The 18,846-nt window shown below is 39.5% G+C and overlaps 1 protein-coding gene across 1 annotated transcript in view; it reads left to right on the top strand.

Annotated features, from left to right (window-relative positions):
• The window catches only part of LOC138003392 (ras-GEF domain-containing family member 1B-like), a 32,542-nt gene extending 14,079 nt beyond the window's left edge, over window positions 1-18,463 (top strand). Inside the window, exons 10-27 of the mRNA XM_068849443.1 lie at window positions 1,428-1,505; window positions 2,274-2,312; window positions 2,407-2,444; window positions 2,706-2,799; window positions 3,685-3,732; window positions 4,370-4,459; window positions 5,719-5,781; window positions 7,385-7,456; window positions 8,746-8,841; window positions 9,276-9,378; window positions 10,498-10,538; window positions 11,036-11,152; window positions 11,601-11,674; window positions 11,783-11,810; window positions 14,506-14,562; window positions 15,751-15,817; window positions 16,934-17,006; window positions 17,498-18,463. Coding sequence (XP_068705544.1) covers window positions 1,428-1,505; window positions 2,274-2,312; window positions 2,407-2,444; window positions 2,706-2,799; window positions 3,685-3,732; window positions 4,370-4,459; window positions 5,719-5,781; window positions 7,385-7,456; window positions 8,746-8,841; window positions 9,276-9,378; window positions 10,498-10,538; window positions 11,036-11,152; window positions 11,601-11,674; window positions 11,783-11,810; window positions 14,506-14,562; window positions 15,751-15,817; window positions 16,934-17,006; window positions 17,498-17,525 — 1,206 coding nt within the window. The 3' untranslated portion in view covers window positions 17,526-18,463. The remainder of the gene's footprint in view (window positions 1-1,427; window positions 1,506-2,273; window positions 2,313-2,406; window positions 2,445-2,705; window positions 2,800-3,684; window positions 3,733-4,369; window positions 4,460-5,718; window positions 5,782-7,384; window positions 7,457-8,745; window positions 8,842-9,275; window positions 9,379-10,497; window positions 10,539-11,035; window positions 11,153-11,600; window positions 11,675-11,782; window positions 11,811-14,505; window positions 14,563-15,750; window positions 15,818-16,933; window positions 17,007-17,497) is intronic.
• Window positions 18,464-18,846: the final 383 nt, after the last annotated feature.

Raw genomic sequence — 18,846 nt, 5'->3', positions numbered from 1 at the left:
TCGATGTGTAATTTGCACTGGTATTACACTTATTACACTTTTTGCACTGTGTTACACTTAAACTGCACTGCTGTCAGCCAATCAGAATCAAGTAATTTTATTCATGTATATTATTGTATATTATTAAATTAATAATAAGTCGCCAACCATCTTGGTTAATATATTTAACCCTTTGAGTGTCAAGCCGGCCTGAACCAGCCATACTTAGACGTGTTTTACTCTGTCTAACGCCAGACGATTTTACTCGTCAATGGGGAAGCCCTTGGGTTAATCACTCACTGAAAAACCATAATCGCATTAACCATTTGACACCAAAACCGGCCTGAACCGGCAATTTTAAAAACAACAATTTTAAAACTGAAATTATATGCATAGTTATCTCTTTCACAACATTTTCCGTTTGACTGATAATCTTTACACCCTCTCTCTTCCGAATGAGAAAGTAAATTCGCTTAAAACTCGACTGCAATTTCACAGTCAAACAAAGCAGCTCACGACTGGACATCCATTTCACACAAAACAACTATAAATGTGATTTCTGAAATATGCCAGAATCTCTGTCAACACGGAATTGCAAACGTTTTCAGGCAGGCCTTTAGCTAGTTTTACAAAATATGCGAGGGAGCGAGGCAAGGAAAACATTACCTGAAAGCTAACCGTTGTAATGTGTTTTGTCTCTCGCTCCATTACTCTCAGCTTTACGGTGTTTTTCATTGGAATTTTCTCTTCTCCTTCCTCGGCTTCTTTCGAGGCTTTCTTCGCTTAAATTTCTCAAATTTCTTCGCCTCTTCTCTCATGCTCTTTCGCTTTTCTTCCACTTTCCTGCTCTTTATCCCGTTGCTCATCATATCATTTCCCGCCAGAAAAACGCGCGTTGCCAAATGCAACGCATCCACGCAATTTCCCGCCAAGGAAAATTGCCCGAACACTCCCGTCCCCAGGGGCTCTCTTTCCTCCCCACCACCACCCCGACAGTCTGTACGGGCGGACGGCGGACAGACGTACGTTTCGTCATAACCAGAATTTCTCGCATGGATAGATTTCCCAAAAAAATTTACCCATGGTGTCACCCATGGTGCTTCACTGGTGCCCTTTGCGCGCCTGAGCACCGCTGAAAAGAAGTTGGGATGGCGGGCCCGTAACAAACTCACTAGGATGTATTAAAACTGTACAGTCATCACTGTGGTAACAGGCCAGTTTGACTTGTGAGCATAAATGCCTAAGCACGAATGAAAAGTGGGTCAAGTTTATAATGATGCTTTCTGAATAAAGAAAAGAAGAAGAAGAAGTAAATGACATTGGAATTTTATTGTAGAATGTCTCTTGCACCAAACACCCAAAAGAATGTTTCATTTTGAGTGTAATTTGTGACATGGCAAAGATACAATCAACTCCTGATTCACATTCTTATTTTGTTTAATTTTCAGAGAACATATGTATTTGCATTTCTATTGTGTTCAAGACTCTTTGTACTTCCAAGTGATTTGCTGTCGTCAGTTTCAAAGGTTATAGTGTTAAAGTGTTCTCTTAGATTATTAATTAAAACAAGTAATGCTCGAACTAAAGGCAATCTTATCATAATGAGGTTAAATGCAGTTTAACAGAGTTAACAACTAGGGGCGACTGCAGTGAATTCCCCCTCAGACCTCTACTTTCTGCTGTTTATCAGTGTGACGGGTGTCTGTCTTCTTGAGGGCATGGCCCGGGCTCATGGATGGTTTGTCAGGTTTTGCCAGCCATCGGTGCAGTCTCCATCTTGGAGCTGGCTGCCAATAGTGGAAGCTCCAGGACGGCTCAGGCACCCAACCCCCCAAGGCCCTAGTAATATATCTAGTTTATGGCATTCATGGTGTCAGGTGTCCTATGCTATTCACTGCTCCCTATTTTCTGATCATGGATGCCATATTTTGACTTTCACAACAACAACAACCAGAGCTAAAACGTGCATCATAGTGGGGAAAAATTGGTAGGCCCAATTTGGCTTCTGCGCGCCATTTTAAGGGAAGAGCCTGCTTGCAAGTTGTATTTTAATTTAGGAAGCCAAGTTGGTGCTAAACCCCAATAAATACATTGTATTACATGTGAGATGCATTTTCACTCTGGTTGTAACATTTAATTTCAATTTTAAATGATAATAAGGTAGTACAAGCCATCTTTACGATAACTGGACCCTTAATAAGAAATTCTGTGCTTTGGAAAGTAATTTTAAGCTAAAATAACCTTAATTTAGAGAGGTTTTGTTGACATTGTCGTTGGTGTTTTTTTTTTGTTAGTCATGCGCCGAAAAGATCAAGAAATCAACCACAGATGAGGTAGGTATGAAATGGTTGCGAAAAAAATTATAATTCAATCAAATAGTGCAAGTATGATTTAATTAACATTTGCTTGCATTTTTCCATCTTTTAGGCCAAGGTGCTTGCGTTCAATTTGATTCAGCTTCTGAGGTGATTAATTAATAACGTCTTGAGCGCATGTCACACCGTTTGCTCTGATCCCACTTCAGTTCAATTTCTTTCATCTCCCACACAACAATGGGCATAAAAATGTCCATTTGCCTAAATTGACAGCACAGTTTCTGCAAAGCAATGATCACAAGTCTTGTTTGCTTTTGTCATCAGCATCTTCATTAAGAATATTATTCCACAATTTGCTTTGGTGGATTTGCTCATCGCGTTAAAAGATATGTATCCCATTAAATTTGGTAGTGAATGGACCGAAACATTTCCTAACGACTTTAGAGATGAGGTGATGATGATGCATATTAAGGACATCACAAGTTACTGTGCTTCGCTTACTGTGGTATGTACATATTACTGAAACTTGCAAACAAGTGGGAATTAACAAATCAGTCAGGAATTTCGTGTTACACTCTGGCCTTAATTTGTGTGGGGTGACGTTATAAAAGCTTGTTACTTGTCTCTCCTTTGACAGACATCACGAAAGGCCAGTTTTTTGCTTCAAGGATAACGAAAAAAACACCAATTTGTCGCAAATTTCTGTGATAAAAACTTGTTCAGAGATCAATAGTCTACGTTGACAGCACTTACTAGGGCTCGTGCTCTTTAGTATCTGGCTAGAGATCTTCTTCTCAAGTTGCCTCGTTCATTCCCAAAAAGGATTCTGGGTAATTCTGCCATTCCATGACAAGGGAAGACCCCTGATTCTCATTTCAGAGATTTTTTTATTAGTGTCGGGCCACCCAGTCTTTCCATTTCACCAAAGGTTTCCACCTGCATCACTGTGTACCCAGATACGTGTACAGTATCCCCCCCAGTCGTGCAAGTAAGCACACAGAGGAGGTTAAAACGGAAAGCAGACGCAACATCTTGTATGTTCTCGTGGTGCACAGACCACAACTGAATAGGCCAGTTGAGGAGGCAGGATAATCAGTTGTACACAATTGAGCAGTCAGTTTTCCTTCAACCTTTGGTTTCGTTTGAAGCAGTGGTACTTACAGTAATCCTAGTGAAAGGATTGCAATCTTACTAAGCTGTAACAGGGAGTTCAAGAAACTGTAATAACTGTATAGTATACGTATATTGCGTTGTTTGATTTGGTACTGTGACTTCCTGTCCTATGCTTACTAGCAATGATTGTCTTCTACCAATGTTGTTGCATACAGTGTAGGAGCTAGTATTGAGGTTATCACGTCACAGATCCCTTTGTGTGTGTTTTGATCCTAAGGAATTAAGAAATATGGTTGGACAGATGACACAATCATTATTTAAAAAAGTAAGTAATTTGTGGCTAAAGAGGACCCATAATGAAAGCTCTATATTTATATTCTGTTGCACTATAGGAGTAAATCATGGAGCTGAACGTGTTTTTCCCCAGGGTTTTTTGTCAAAGAGTGAATCTTAGGACTCTTTCCATTTGACAGAACTGACCGGCCAGACCGGGCCTTTGGAAGAACTAACTCAACAACGCCTTCAAATTAACACACTATTACTCCTCCAGAAGAATGTGAGGGATTATCATGCAAGTGTTCCTTCAGATTGCTTCATTTTCTTTGCAAACCGACAGGTCTGGCTTGCCAGTTCTGACAAAAGGAAACAGCCCTTAGTCCAGCGTGTCATCGACATTGGACTATTTTATCCTCTGCATTAGCTTTAATCATATGCTTGACCCAGTTCAACTGTTAGAACAGGATTTTAATGCATGAGAAAATATAGGGACAAAGAGGGAGAATTGGTAATTTGGCTGGCTTTGTTGAATTTCACCAAGACACATTTCTGGATATCCCTAGTGAGACCGTTGGAAATCAGTTTCCTTTAACGACATCAACTACTGTTGAGCTGTCATCAGACGACAACAACACAGTATTGTATATTGGAGCTTCTTACAACAAGTACCTTACTTTGATTTGTAGCTGGCATTGCTGGTCAAGTATGAAGAGATTCTGCAAAAAGCAACCGCAGCTGCCGAGGATAGAAAGCTCACAGGGTCAACCAAATACAAGGTTACTATCATGGCGTGTTTATTGCAAACTATATGATGACAGCCAAAAAACGTCTTTTTATTGTACCTTGTACTCACTTTCTTGCATGACAGATTGGCTAAGAATCAACAATTAGTTCTTGGGAGTCAGACAACATACAAATTTGGCTATAGCTGATTCTTCATGAATCTGTAAGTTATGCGCGCAATGCGTTACTGGCAAAGGAAGTCAAAATTGATTATTATGTTGAATGTTTTTCCTGTCTTGTCTTCGAGTGGTAAAATGTTAAGTCAGCCACTTTGTCGAATCCCCTAAGATTGACGTTGAACATTCCCAATAACACTGACACTTTAAAGGACTTGATTAAAAATTATTGATTAGAAATTAAATAACTGTGAGAGCCAGTTTGGAAGTGGTGGATATAAGTGGCCATAAGCTTAGTTTGTGTTGGTTAGTATTACAGTTTTCGTTCCTCAACAAAAACCACCGTCTAGTTGATCCCAGCCAGTAGGATATGTGGGTATTTTATAGGGCTGACTTGCTGTATCTGCCTTTCAATATTGCTTCTATGATAAGTAGGTAATCACATGATTTTTCTCGTGCAATTTGGAATAAATAAGCACGACTAAATTTTTTCAAAGATGCAGAAATTGCACTTGAAGAATCATGTGATTCCTTTAAAATATTATACATGAAAAATTTCGAGGTGGTTTAAGGCAAGGCACGCATATCACGCAATCTCGCGCCATCCAGGGCTCGCATTTGATTGGCTATCAATGAATGCAACGATTTCACTTTTATTGCACAAATTTCACTTTTCTGCACTCTGTTTGGGATTAATTGACGTGCTCTCAGCCATCAACGCGCTGAAATGTTTTCATGTATATTATGAAGTGCTATATTATTGTTGTTGATTTATTGAAATACTGATCAAAACGATGTAGGAAAAATTTACTTACATGTATATAGCAAGGAAATCCACGCTAGCGAGTGAGCCGATACAGCAAACAGCTTTTTTCCCCTTTATCTCTTCCTCTAAATTTGCATTGGAAATCTTAAATAAAGCAACCGATTCATGAATTATACTGTACGTATATAATTATCAAGATACGATGCACTTCACGATCAAGTATCTCTTATATAGACCCATATACCACCTGTTACTATCGGCCTCACCTGTCATACGCTTAATCCACGCCATACAACGTATGCAAGTCGGCTGAAACATGGTCCAATAGGAAATTTTAGCGCATTAACTGAGCTTTCTTCTTTGTCAACAGTGTTGTCTGGAAGTCTGTCCAAACCCAGTGATCCTTGCACAGCAGTTGTGTCACATTGAGATGGTAATTAAGGGATTTCATGTTGAATACATACACAAAAGAAGCCGGTCTTTTCGTCCAATGGCCTCTTCGCCCGAAGCCGGCTTGCCTAATCTCAAAATCCGTTCGCCCGGAACAAACTTCGTCCGGGCGAAACGACTGCTATTTGTACCCAAATGCCACTGATTTATTCAGACATCCAATTTCGCGTAATTGTGGTAACAACGAAAAAAAATTAATCATCTAAGGACATTGATAACAATCCGTTGTCAGCAGTGTCGTTGGTTCTTGGCAAGGCAACTGAATTATTGCCATGTGTTTCCATTAAGGTAATTCCTTAGTATTGCATTGCGCATCCCTACTGCGCACGATTTTCGCGTCATTAGCACGCGCACGTGAGCACGTGCGCATACAAAACGTAAGAGATTTCGCTCAAACTAAACCCGATAGCGAAATAAATGCTCCTTTTCTCTCAAACGAGCACGGTGACCCCCGATTCTTTTTTCAGGTATTTCCTAAGAACAGTCTAATAAAAAACATATTTGAAGAAGAAAAAAAGTTTGATAGTAAAACATGATTTTTTTTGGAAAACAGTTCCGTACTGGGTGTATTTTACCCAAGGCGAGGACTTCAAGCTAACCACGGAACTGTCCCAAAAAGCGCACTATTCCCACAACCAGGGAATCAAAGACGGCGTAAATGAAGCAATACTGCTTATGTAAATAAAAGAAGCTTTTTTTTCAAAATAAATGTTTTTGTCTTTGAAGTAACCAACACTTAGGGGGTGTTTACATGATACCGGTACGAGTTTCATTCAGGTACGAGTTGTCAATTTCATACCGCGTTTACATGGACGACACAAATATTGTCACAGGGATGACGCATGAACCAAAACAATAATGGCGTCCAATGAAGTACTGCTATTAGAAATACAACGCATGCGTCAATAGTCCCAGTCCACCACGACTTGACGACTCGTACCGGAATGGGAGTCAATGTAGCGTTTACATGATACCGATATAACTTTTCATACCGTTATGAGAATTTCGATCCGGTACAACTACCGGGATGAACTCATACCGGTATGAGTTGTACTGGTATGAGATTTTTCACCGGTATCATGTAAACAAATACAGAGCGATAAGTAAGAACCGGGATGAACTCGTACCAGAATGAAACTCGTACCGGTATCATGTAAACACCCCCTTAATTCTGTATGAAGGTGATTCGAATTTTTAACGCGAAAACAGTAAAACTAACCCATTTTAAGAGCCTGCTGACGCGTAAACAAGCACGGTGACCTCATTTTTTTATTGCAATTTTTTAATGTTCATATCATGAATGTTAATTAGGCCAAGTTTCCAAAAAAGTTTGATAGTAGAACAGTTTCAAGGGAATTACCTTAAGCGAATTCAAAACTTGTTGTATTCTTCATACGCTATATTCCCGTTCAGATAATTTCATGCCAAGCCGGCCACATCTGCTTAAAAGAATAACACTGATCATAATGCCGGAAAATCCTTACTCTTCTTTGATAATGTTAGATGTTATTTCTCCTGTGGTTGCACTTGGCACTCTATCTTGGTTGAAAGAAGAATTGGGCTTAAATACTATTTTTTGTCTTTAGGAAAGGCTTGTAAACATTGGACCCGAAGAATTTGTACAAACCTTTATTCCACGAGATGATGCAGACTTGAGGGTACGAATTTCAAATTTTTTGGTATTTTTATAAATTAAAACACAAAAAAGAAATGCAGAGAATTTTGTTAGGAAAACGTTAAACACCCCTTTCACCTTTTAGTCGTTTTCAGCGGTTTTCATCGATCCAGATTAAACCAAATGGGCCAATCATATTAGGCGAAGCAATGCATGCGGCCCGCGAAAAGCGCGGGTAAACACGACCGGGCGAACAAGTCACGATTGGCTTTGTCATTCTGTGAGGCGGGATTGTTTGGCCAGTCACCTAGTGCTCATTGGGTTGGGTTTTTGCTTATTTCGCAGTTTGATGTATGTAAAAGTAATTTGTTTTTTGCATGCCTTTGTTTCCCGAATGTTTAATGCGTAAATTTTGGACTTGCTTCACTTTTACTTGGTATAAATACATATGGCTGTTATTGTCTTTTTTACACGGGGTAGAGACATGGTTGTTATTCGTTTTTTCTTCGTTTTGGAATAGCCTATTTTTAACTAAATACTGTCGAGTTATCATCATCATCACCAAAAAAATATCTTCAGTTCTCTACCAAGTTTACAGGCCCGGTCAAATGGCATAACGATGAACAGCGATGTTGAAAGCGTTTGCCCCCCTACCCCCCTACCCCCTACCTCGTGCGCAATAATCGGTCTCTCAATTCTCCATTTTCGAATTCCCCATAATACACTTTGTTTGCCCCCCAAATTTTGCATAAACCATTGCTTTCAAATGCTCTTGGGAATATGCAGTGTCCCCAAGAGCATTTGAAAACAATAGTTTATGCAAAATTTGGGGGGCAAACAAAGTGTATTATGGGGAATTCGAAAATAGAGAATGACGTATCCATGTCCGTATCCACAGTCACAACCGCGGCTGCAGCCTGGGACTGAAAACAAGGCCTATTGAATTTAAATGTAGATGATTTGTTGAAACTGTTTGCCCACCCCAGCAGTCAAAATCGTTCAACAAAAACGAACAGATGTTGAAACAAATGTTGAAGCTGTTTTGCCCGGGCCTTAATATTTACGATTCCTCTAACTACAATTACGAATGCCCCATTCCTCCCTCGCTGAACATAGTTTAATAGCCAACTTTTGGGAATCTCCCGTGAGTCAGTGGTAGAGCATACAATTTAGTAATATTCGACACCTGTTAAAGAGCACTCGGGTTTTTTCCGATGATCTCCCAGTTTACCATCGAAATGATCGAATATATCGGCTTTCTTCGATTGGCTTACTGTATCGTGTGTGAGATGGCCTAAAAGCCCTTACTTTCGATGTGTTTTTTGTTTGCAGTCAACACTTAGTTACATCAAGAGGACAAGCAGTTTAGAAGCCTACATAGAATGGTTCAATAGGCTTAGTTACCTTGTTTCAACAGAAATATGTTTGGTTAGTAGTTGATTATTTTAAAGAAATCGATAAAAGTCTTCCTTTTGAAGTGTAAATGAGTTTTGTCCTAAGCAGCGTGTATCCATATATATGTGAAGGACAGAAATCAAGTGAGGCCTGACACTACTGTGAATGTGATGGATGGACAACCTTCGCTGATCAACAGCATCAGGAACTTCTTTGCCTGAACTTGTCTCTCTCCTTCAAGTGATGCACAAACAAGTTCCTGATGCTGTTCATCATGTGAAGGTTCTTCGTCCATCACATTCGCAGTTTTTCTTTTCATTTTGCTATTCTTATAGTTTACTTGAGCGTTTTGCACTGGCATAGAAACTTGTGAGCTTTTAGAAATCTCTTAAGTTTGCTTGACTGAATATTACTTATAACTGGTTTGAAGGTAGAGAAGTGCGATAAGGGATTGAATTTTCTTTAAGGGAACGAAAAAGAAGCTCCGTGCAAAAATCATCGAATATTACATTGACGTAGCAACCGAGTGTTATGACAAAGGGAACTTCAACTCAGCGATGGCAATTATTGGTAAGGATTAAGAACAATAACTAAATCAATCAGATTCACAGTAACGACAAACCGACTGGTTAACTACTGATAACTTTATCCTTAATAGACCAATTTCGATATCTTAAAATTCAGTCCGAAACAAAAGACATCATCTAGAGGCTCTGGGGAATAAATATAAGGATTTGTATGAGTTTATTCCCCAGAGCCTCGAGATGATGCCTTTTGTTTCGGACTGAATTTTAATATATCGAAATTGGGCTATTGTCAGTGATATTTAGCCGTGAGAAATGTAAGTACAATCTAACATCGTGCGCAGGCGCAAGAGCGTTTTGCTTCATTGATCTTCCGTGTCTAGACATAAATGAGGGACGACGGCGACGTCGAGAAAAGCGTCACCTCAGAATAAAAATTTGCAGTATCGTGAGTCTTAAGTGATTATTTCATCTCGTTCACGTCGTTCGTTGTGGGCGAAGTATCCTAAAAATAAGTTGGTATGAGCGGTTTCTGAGTAAAAACAGAAAATGAAAGGTTTACATTTATATGCTCGCGTTTTCGGCGCCGGCAATGAGAACGTCATCTCAAAATATAAATTCACGTTATTGTAATGATAAGAGTGTGATAGTTCCTCAAAAATAACACTGGTCTGAACGGCGGTTAATTTAGGGGAGAAAGTGAAAATTTCTCGAGTGCTAACGTTCTTCTGAAAACCTCAAACGTGGCTATTCCACGTTGTTGTTTTGCTGACGACGGCAAAGAAATGGACAAAAGTGATAACTCACGTGTAGGGCGTGCAAGGCTATTGCTTTTGCCCGCTAAATATGCAAATTTGTAACGTTCTCGTTGCCGTCGCCGTTGTCGTTGCTTGAGCTCCCTATTAACACGTCAAGGATTTGTGTGAACCAATCCTTAAACGTCGCGCCAGAATTGCGGAAATTTGGTTGTTTTACTGAGCTGGGGCAGAGTGCTCGATGCCTGATGAGCTCTAACCCTTGGTTAAAAGGGAATCGAAACCTATACTTAGGTTTTCATGGTATTAAATTCTGGTTAGCGCTAACCATGCTTCGAGCGACCCGGACCTGTTCGTTCGTGGGCTTATTCACTGGAATAACCTCAAAAATGCTGTTTGTTTTTTGTCAGCTGGTCTAAACATGAGTCCTGTTACAAGGTTAAAGAAAACGGTGAGAATTCAAATTACAACATTCTTTCCTCATGTCACGGGCAAGCTTGCTTGTTATGTTCTTTCGAGTGAAAGTTTGTTGGGAGTTTCCCCTCTGGAAAAAACAAATTGGTCATTGGTCTTGGTTGAGCAACCTTCAAGCTGCATTAAAAAAAGTTGAAACAATTTGATCAACATCCTAATCATATTATTATTTTTTCTTCACAAAGTTTGTTGTCGTGGTTGTTAGCGACTGATATCGTTGTCGCCAGCTTTTTCAAGTTACTTCACTCCCAAGCAAACTTTCCTTAGGGAGTAGGCGTTAATAATTTTTCAACCGAAACAGTGGAAAAAACTTTTCGAAAACTTTAACCGCTTCAACTCAAATCGGTTTCTCTTGAAATGACTGACACCTGTACAGCACCACCTAAGCAATGCAAAAACGTATGTGAGGGTGTTGGCTGGTAGCAGGCAGGAACTTTTCCCATTAGAATTAATACGCTTTATTTCTGATTTTAGTGGTCCAGGGTAAAATGCAGAAAATTTGACAGACTGGAGCGGGAGATGAACCCAGCGTCGAATTTCGCATGCTATCGCACGATGTTCAAAATCGCTAACGAAAGCACTAACGGAAGGGTAAGACGTTTAAAATGCCTGCTAGTGTCACTGGCCGATAAATGCGTTATTGGGGCGGTTTTCAAATGAGTTCTTTAAGTAATTTCGCGATTTGTTTAGTTAGTTCTACATTGCTACACTGGCTGATTGTTTTATAAAATTCTCCCGTCACTTTTTCAACCAATCAGAGGCTTTCTCTTGTTTTCCCGCCTTTAGCGCCGGCTGCATCTTATCTTGAGTCGTGATTGGCCTATTTGATTCCTTGAGCCCTTTGTGATTCTTGCCACTCTATTTGATTTTCGTCTAATTATGTAATTATGTAACGTGTCAGCCCCACCGGCAGTGTTTACATTCCGTCTTTTCATCTAGTAAGCTTTCCTTGTCGTGTTTAATACTTGAAATGGTGCTCTTTGTGGCTTTTAGTATTTTTTGTTTCAACCCTTGGGTTATTGTGTCGTTTGTGTTTCAGTTTGAATTCGCCATACCTTTCTTCAGCCTTTTTGTCAAAGATGTATATTTCTTGAATGAAGGTAACTCGAACAGGTTAGTAGTGTTTCCTGTTTTATCTGCCGGTTTCAGTTGTTTCCTATTCATATTTCATCTATTGGTAATTATCACAAACGTACCTTTAAATGCTGCTGTTTTTTGTAGACTTCCAAATGATCATATAAACTTTGAGGTGAGATTTTACCTTCATTCATCTTTATTCCTTGTTTCTTTTGTTTTGTTTTTCTCTGTGGTGCGTTTTCCTTAAATGTATACGATATCCGCCTACACCTTATTCCATTCGTCTGGACCCTGCTTGCCCCTGCCCCCTAGCAAAGATTAGGGAACTTAAGCAACGACAACGGCGACGGCAACGAGAACGTCACAAATGTGCATATTTAGGGGGCAAAAACAATAGTTTTCCACGCCCTGCACAAGCGTTTTTCACTTTTGTCCATTTCTTTGCCGTCGTCAGCAAAACAACAACGTGAAATAGTCAAATTTTAGGTTTTAAGGAGAACGTCAGCACTTGACGCTAAAGTTTCATTTTCTCCCCTAAATTAAGCGCCGTTCCGACCAATGTCATTTTTGAGGAACTACCACACCCTTGTCATATAAGAAGGGTTGACATGTTTACAAAGTGATTACAATGACGCAAATTTATATTTTGAGATGACGTTCTCGGTGCCGTCGCCGTCGCGTTGCTTAAGTTCCCTATTGTCATCTTAAGGGCGGTGCCTACTAATTCAAAGGTATTTTTGCGCGGTTTACTGAACATGCGGGAAAAGCAGATCTTAACAAGCGTTATTGAAATCCGAAAAGTTGGGAGTAACCACGCATTTTTCGAAGATATTAATCAACAATATTTGTAAAAAGCATTTGAAATACAAAGCAATGTATGGTTTTATTTTCCAAATTGAAGCTAGATTATCTCTGAAAAATTCATGGTTACCCGCAATTTTCTTTTTGGATACCAAGAGCACTTGCTAAGTTCTGCTTTCTCCGCATAAATTTGAACCGCGCAAAAATATCCCTGTATTAACAAGCACCACCCATACAAAATCCGAGTATCTCGAGATGCGCAGAAATTAAGTATGCGCAATAACAATAGTAAGCACCGTCCTTAAGTTTTTTTTGTCTTTTTTATGCCTTCGTCCCAACGATTGATATTCAAGGTGTAATGCCCCCGTTTGAAGGATGGTAGATTAGGGAGTTTAAGCAAAGACGGCGACAACGTCGTTCACCATTCTAGTTCGACAAGAGACCCTGGAAACAAGGTTGAGACGACGGCTTCGGCAACGAAAACGTCAGTCCAAAATATAGCTTAGCGCTATCGCAAGTATTTCGCGACTTTTCAGCCTTGTTCACCTTGTCTAATGCGGGCGAACTATCCTGTTACTGGATGGGTACGAACGGTTTTAAAGTCAAAACAGAAAATGAATGGTGCATTGTCATATTCTCACGTTGTCGTCAAAATCTAAAATTTGGTGATTTCACGTTGTTGTTTTGTGGCGTATGGCAAAGAAATGCACGGAAATTCGTGCTGCACGTGCCTCACGAGTATTATTCTTTTTTAACCAATCATATTCTTGCTTTGTGGCGTAGCCGTTGCAGAGCCCTCGTCTTTGCTTAAACTCCCTATTAGTTGCATGGCAACGGGTGAAAGGTCAACTGAAGAATCAGAGGCATAGGAGCGTAGTGTGTCCCGCTGGTCTACGAGCACTACTGTCATGCGCCTCATTTTCCATTTTTTGTTCATCACGTTCGCATTGCACGCTGTTTCATTTCAATGCTGGGCATCTTTTATCGTTGTGGGTAAATGGTAAATGGTAATTGCTTTGTTTATAGCGTAAGTGCACTTAGCTTTCAAGCTATTTCACAGGCAACCCACTTTTTCATAATGTGAAAGAAATGATTATTTTTTCTTCAGAGTTTGAAAAAGTGAGATTGCTTAGCACTTGACTGGCAAAATTTTGAGCTTTGATTTTTATCCAAAGGCTCTTTACTTTGAGTTTGGATTTCACGGTCCGCCATTGCTGAAGTTCAAAACTGACTGGTTGGACCTCAGAGGGTTGGATCTAGGGAAAAGGGACGTCATTTAATCACATACTTAAAATTTCAGCGTGTAAACGCAGCTTATTATATATGCAAAACACGAGTTTAAAAGTCTGAAAGCCCGAAACTCCTGTGCTGCATATTAATTCAGCCGCGTACACACGCATTGCATCCTTAAACCATTGATTCGTTGCCGTCATTTTCTCATCCAGCCCTCTCAAGACTTTAAAGTTAGTAATGGCGGACCATTAAATAGGAGAATTCCACTTAAAGTAAACAGGTATCTTTTTTAAAGCAAGGATCTAAACTTGGGTTACTTGTTGTTTAGTTAACATAGTTTTGAAATCTAAAGAAAAATGAAAATAAAAATTGATTTTTTGTTCGTAGTAGAACTTTAACAGAAACATGATTAAGAACCCCAACTTGCAAGAGGCAACCAGTTGGCTCCGAACCAGGGGCCCGTTTCTCGAAACTCCCGAAAACTTTTCGGGCCCGAAAAGCCATTTGTGAAACTGCTAACCGCTTATTTTGGAGAGCCGATCTTTAAACGTGTTTTCAAGGTAAGAAAAAGAAAAATAACTGAAGTTTGACGACTTAACTCCTCTCCGTTCTTGAGATACATAGGGAATTGCGACACCCGAAAATGGCCCGTAAAGTTTCGGGACTTTGGAGAAACGGGCCCCAGAGGTCAGAACGGGATTTGAACCCGGGGCAACCGCATGCAAACCCAACGCCCTAACCACTGCACCATGCCATCTCGCCTTTCTGATAGCTTTTTTTTTTCACGATTATCTCTTTATCTTTTAAATTGTCGTGCGTGTCTCAAATTGCAGAAGTTCTGGCAACTGTCCAAGCTCATAACAGACTTCGTTACTTGGAAGGAAGTGGTTGTAAGTCACCGTTTTCCCTTAATAGGGAGCTTACGAAACGAGGACGACGACGACGACGACGACGAGGACTTCATTTAAAAATACAAGTTCACGTTATTCATATCACTGCGAAACTATTTCATGTAGTTTCGCGTTAAAAATGTGTAGTAACTGTCGAAGAATTAAACTGGTATGAGTGGGTTGGAAGCGTAGAGAGAGAACTGAAAATTCATCGTCATGTGCTAACGTCCTCCACGGAACCTTGAATTTGGTCATTTCACGTCGTCATTTAGGAGATGACGGCAAAGAAATGTACCAAAATGTAAAACGCACGTGCAGAGCGTGCAGAGCCATTGTTTTTGCTCACTAAACCTATTGTTTTGTAGCGTCGTCGTTGCCGTCGGCGTCGTCGTTTCGTAAGCTCCCTAATGTCTCTACCTTAACCCTTTTCCACCTAAGAGTGCGACTTAACGATTTTACTGTCCAACGCCTCAGACGATTTTTCTCGTCAGTTGGCCCACAGGGGGCAAACGAAAGGACAGGAAAGGAACTTAATTCAAGTGTCTAGTCGTTCTAGTACTGGAGCACTAATTGGGGACACTGTAAATTGAAATTAACAATTAACGTAAATCAAGTGAAATGTTGGTTTTTGAGGAGAGGGGAAAACCGGAGTACCCGGAGAAAAATCTCTCAGTGCAGTGGAGTCGAGAACCAACAAACTCAACCCACATATGACGCCGAGTCTGGGAATCGAACCCGGGCCACATTGGTGGGAGGTGAGTGCTGTCATGATCGCTCTCGTGATCGTGGTAGCAGTCGATGTTTGCCATCATCGTCATCATCATCATCATCAACAACACCAGCTTTATTACCAAATAAATGTTAAACTTAATTTACAACATAATCTATTAATACAAAAAAAAGTAACATTTACTTCGAATAACTTAAAAGCTAATCGAGATGAGTAAAACTATTAAGTAATGTTTAATTATAGGAAATAGGTTGTCACGCCAACAACCCTCAGTGCTCTCATCACTGCGCCATCCCTGCGCCTTAGGTGTGACTGGGTAATGTTGTCACAAGTTTGATCACTTAAATGAAATGTTTGTGGAATAATTTGTTGTCCAATTTGCCTTGAATTTGTCATCTTTTCTCCTTTTTTACCCATGCTCTTCAATGATACTTAAAAGTTTGTTTCTCTTCCTTTAGTGTCAATATGAGCGCAATCGAACCGTTTTGAATTATCTCATGACTGTTCCAGTGTTATCCGACAAAAGTAAGTGAACCTCCTTAAATTCGTCTTGCGTTTTTTCCAACATTGTTCTGTTTTAATTAAGGACGGTTGCGTGGTTTCCTGAATATGCGAGAAAAGCAGATCGTAACAAGTATTATTAAAATCCAAAAAGAAACTATAGCAACAACCACTTACCCTACCAAACTGGGGATTTCCCGAAATGGACAAATTTGTAACGTCCGATTTTGTTACTCACTCGTATGATTACAGACCAAATTGGACTCTACTTAGTCCTATAGTAGAGCGTTTTCACTCACGTGACCAGTAGCCATATTGGATTACTGAAACAAGGGAAAGAATTTGCATAAAACTATACATTAATTCTCGGAGGATTAGTTTGGTACACCATCATGGCCGCCATTCCTTTTTTTTGGAACACCAACATGTCCGCCATGACGTCATGTGAAAACGCTCTATTTGTACTCCACTCAGGCCTATTACTATTACTATTACTAATGAATGAATGAATGAATTAATTAATTAAATTTGCAAATGATTAATGAAGTACCTCGGGTGGGCACACGAACTCGCTTTGAAAATGACGATTGGCCAGTCACATCCGACGCAAGAAGTCAAAGCAAATGCATGAAGCCGGCGCTAAGCGCGCGAAAATGGTCCATTTCGCGGAAAAACTATTTTATTACGCGCAGAAATGCAAAACCAAGAGCAGTCGTTAAAATACTTTTGACACGAAAAAAAAGCCACTAGATATTTTCTTACGTTCTAAAGTAGGATAGCGAGAATACACTATTTCGAGAATTCCACTTCTAGCCGATTGTAGAAGGTCAATTGTCACCTAACTCCGACGACGACAAGTAATCGGAAAATCGTATATAGTTTCGATTCCTACAAAGGAGCGCTCGGATTTTGTCCGAGTATCTCCGAGTCTGTTAAAAAATGATGACATTTCGGACTTTTAGCTAACGCAAACGTCGTCGTTTTTTAGCAAACTTCTTAATCTTGAAATATCCTTGAGTCACCAACGGAAAAATACTTCTCATCAAGAAATTTTCTGGTCTGAACGCGGCAGGTTTGAAACGTCAGTAAAAGAAGCCGGTCGTAAACTTATATTACGTGATTTGTTTGTTTTGGTCACAGACTTGGCGTTGATGTCTTACGAATGTGAAGCTCCTGAAACTCAGTTTGAAAAGGAAAGACGAAAATCGTTAAGGTGAGTGGATTCATGGAGCCTTTTGCCTTTTGGTAGTGCGGTCTTAGGTGTTTAAAACTCCAGGGTTCGTACAGGTCATGGAAAACCGGGAAAGTCATGGAATTGAAGTATTTCAGTTTCCAGGCCTGGAAAGTCATGGAATTTACTTGTCAGTCATGGAAAGTCATGGAAAATTATAGTTACGTGTGGTACGTAAATTATTGCAGAAGTGGAAGCAAGGACAAAATAACATGCAGACGAGTTATGTCAGAAAATACCCCAAAAACAAGGACGATTTTGACAATTATCAAAACTGGCAGCTAAACGTTCGCTCATGGAAAACTGGAAAAGTCATGGAAAAGGTCATGGAATTTGAAAAACTCTTAAGAGTACGAAGCCTGAGCTCAGATATAACTCTATCCGTTTGTTTAATAGGAACGTTTTCAGTTGAGAATCGTAAAAAAGAAGACGTTTATAATAATACTTTTGTTGCTTCTATTTTGTTATTTCAGGTTTGAAAGGAATTTCGACAATACGTAGCAGCCTATTTCCAGATGTGTTCTCGAGAAACGCAATGAAAAGTGATGGAAAGTCTAACTCTCTTTCGCTGTGTGAAACGTTTTTGCAGATGTGTAGCTTTGGTGGTTTTTAGTGGGCCAGCACACATCACAGCTGTCGCGCGTGTGTGATCGCTGGTCTTTTAATTTTTTATTGGGGCGATCTGTGTGAATTGAGTTCGGTGAAACCAAAAGAAGGCAAGGTTTGATTGGCTCATTATTCAAGTGGGCCAATCATAACTCAAAGCGAAAACTTGTAGCCCCGGCGCGAAGCGCGGGAAGCGAATGCCTGTGAACCCCTGACTGGCTACTGTAAACATGACGTTACATTTTTAAGGCAAGCAATAGTTTTACATAAATTGCAGGTAACCTGGTTGTTAAGTATTTAATTTATTGTGGAATTGAGCCTTCACTTTTGTGTATGCGGCAATTATATAAAAAAAACTCGGTCGAGTTGAATTTTGAACACAATAACCAACGTTTCCGAAGAAAATAAAAATAGTAAGTAATTTGAAGGTGTGTGCGCTAATTTTAAAAAAATGTCGAGGTGAGTTTTGAATTAACCAACGTTGGTGAACAAATTGAAAGAAGTGGATAGTTCGTTGATGATTTTTGCGAGTGCCAATTTTGTAAAGTGGAAAAAAATTCTTAGTGTTAATTTATTCGTGATTACTATTTATTGACTCAGAAGACAGTATCTTGAAAATTTTATTTGTTAAAGAAAATTAATGGATCCATCATTGCGCATTCTATTGTTCTGCAAAGAAGTTTAGATTGCTTCAATAACTGAGCATTTTTTTAAATTAAAACCATTCCTAATTATCTAGTATTTATTACTGTAGTTATTTATTGTGGTATTTATTTAACGCATCTAATTCAGATGCTTGTTAGCCGGTTGCTTTTTTCATTAAAGCGTGTTACAAAAAATGTTTCTTTTGTGTGTTGCTTTTGTCGTTGTTGTTGCTTTTCACGCCATTTGCTTCAGTTAAAAGGTCGTATTTTGGCTTTATAAGAGACGAGCCATATAATATCTGAGAGAGAAGAGAATGGGGAAATTTTCCTTTTTGTAGGGTGTAAACATTTTTATCATCGATGTTCCCGAGAATTTTTGTTCATCAACACAAACTTAACCTTCTTCCTGTGCGTTGTTCTACACGAAGAAGTTCCTCCTACGTTTCCTTTGTAGGAGATATTTCCTAGCCACAACTTAATGGTTAAACATGACAACACAGCTAATAAATGTTGATTGTGTATTGATTGATTAAATTGGACTTTCTGAAAAATGAGCCGTTTCCAATTACATT

This window comes from Montipora foliosa, chromosome 1 (genome assembly GCF_036669935.1).
Source record: "Montipora foliosa isolate CH-2021 chromosome 1, ASM3666993v2, whole genome shotgun sequence".
NCBI classification, from domain to species: domain Eukaryota; kingdom Metazoa; phylum Cnidaria; class Anthozoa; order Scleractinia; family Acroporidae; genus Montipora; species Montipora foliosa.
Note: the sequence above shows the minus strand (reverse complement) of the source record. Positions and strands in the feature narration are given on the sequence as shown.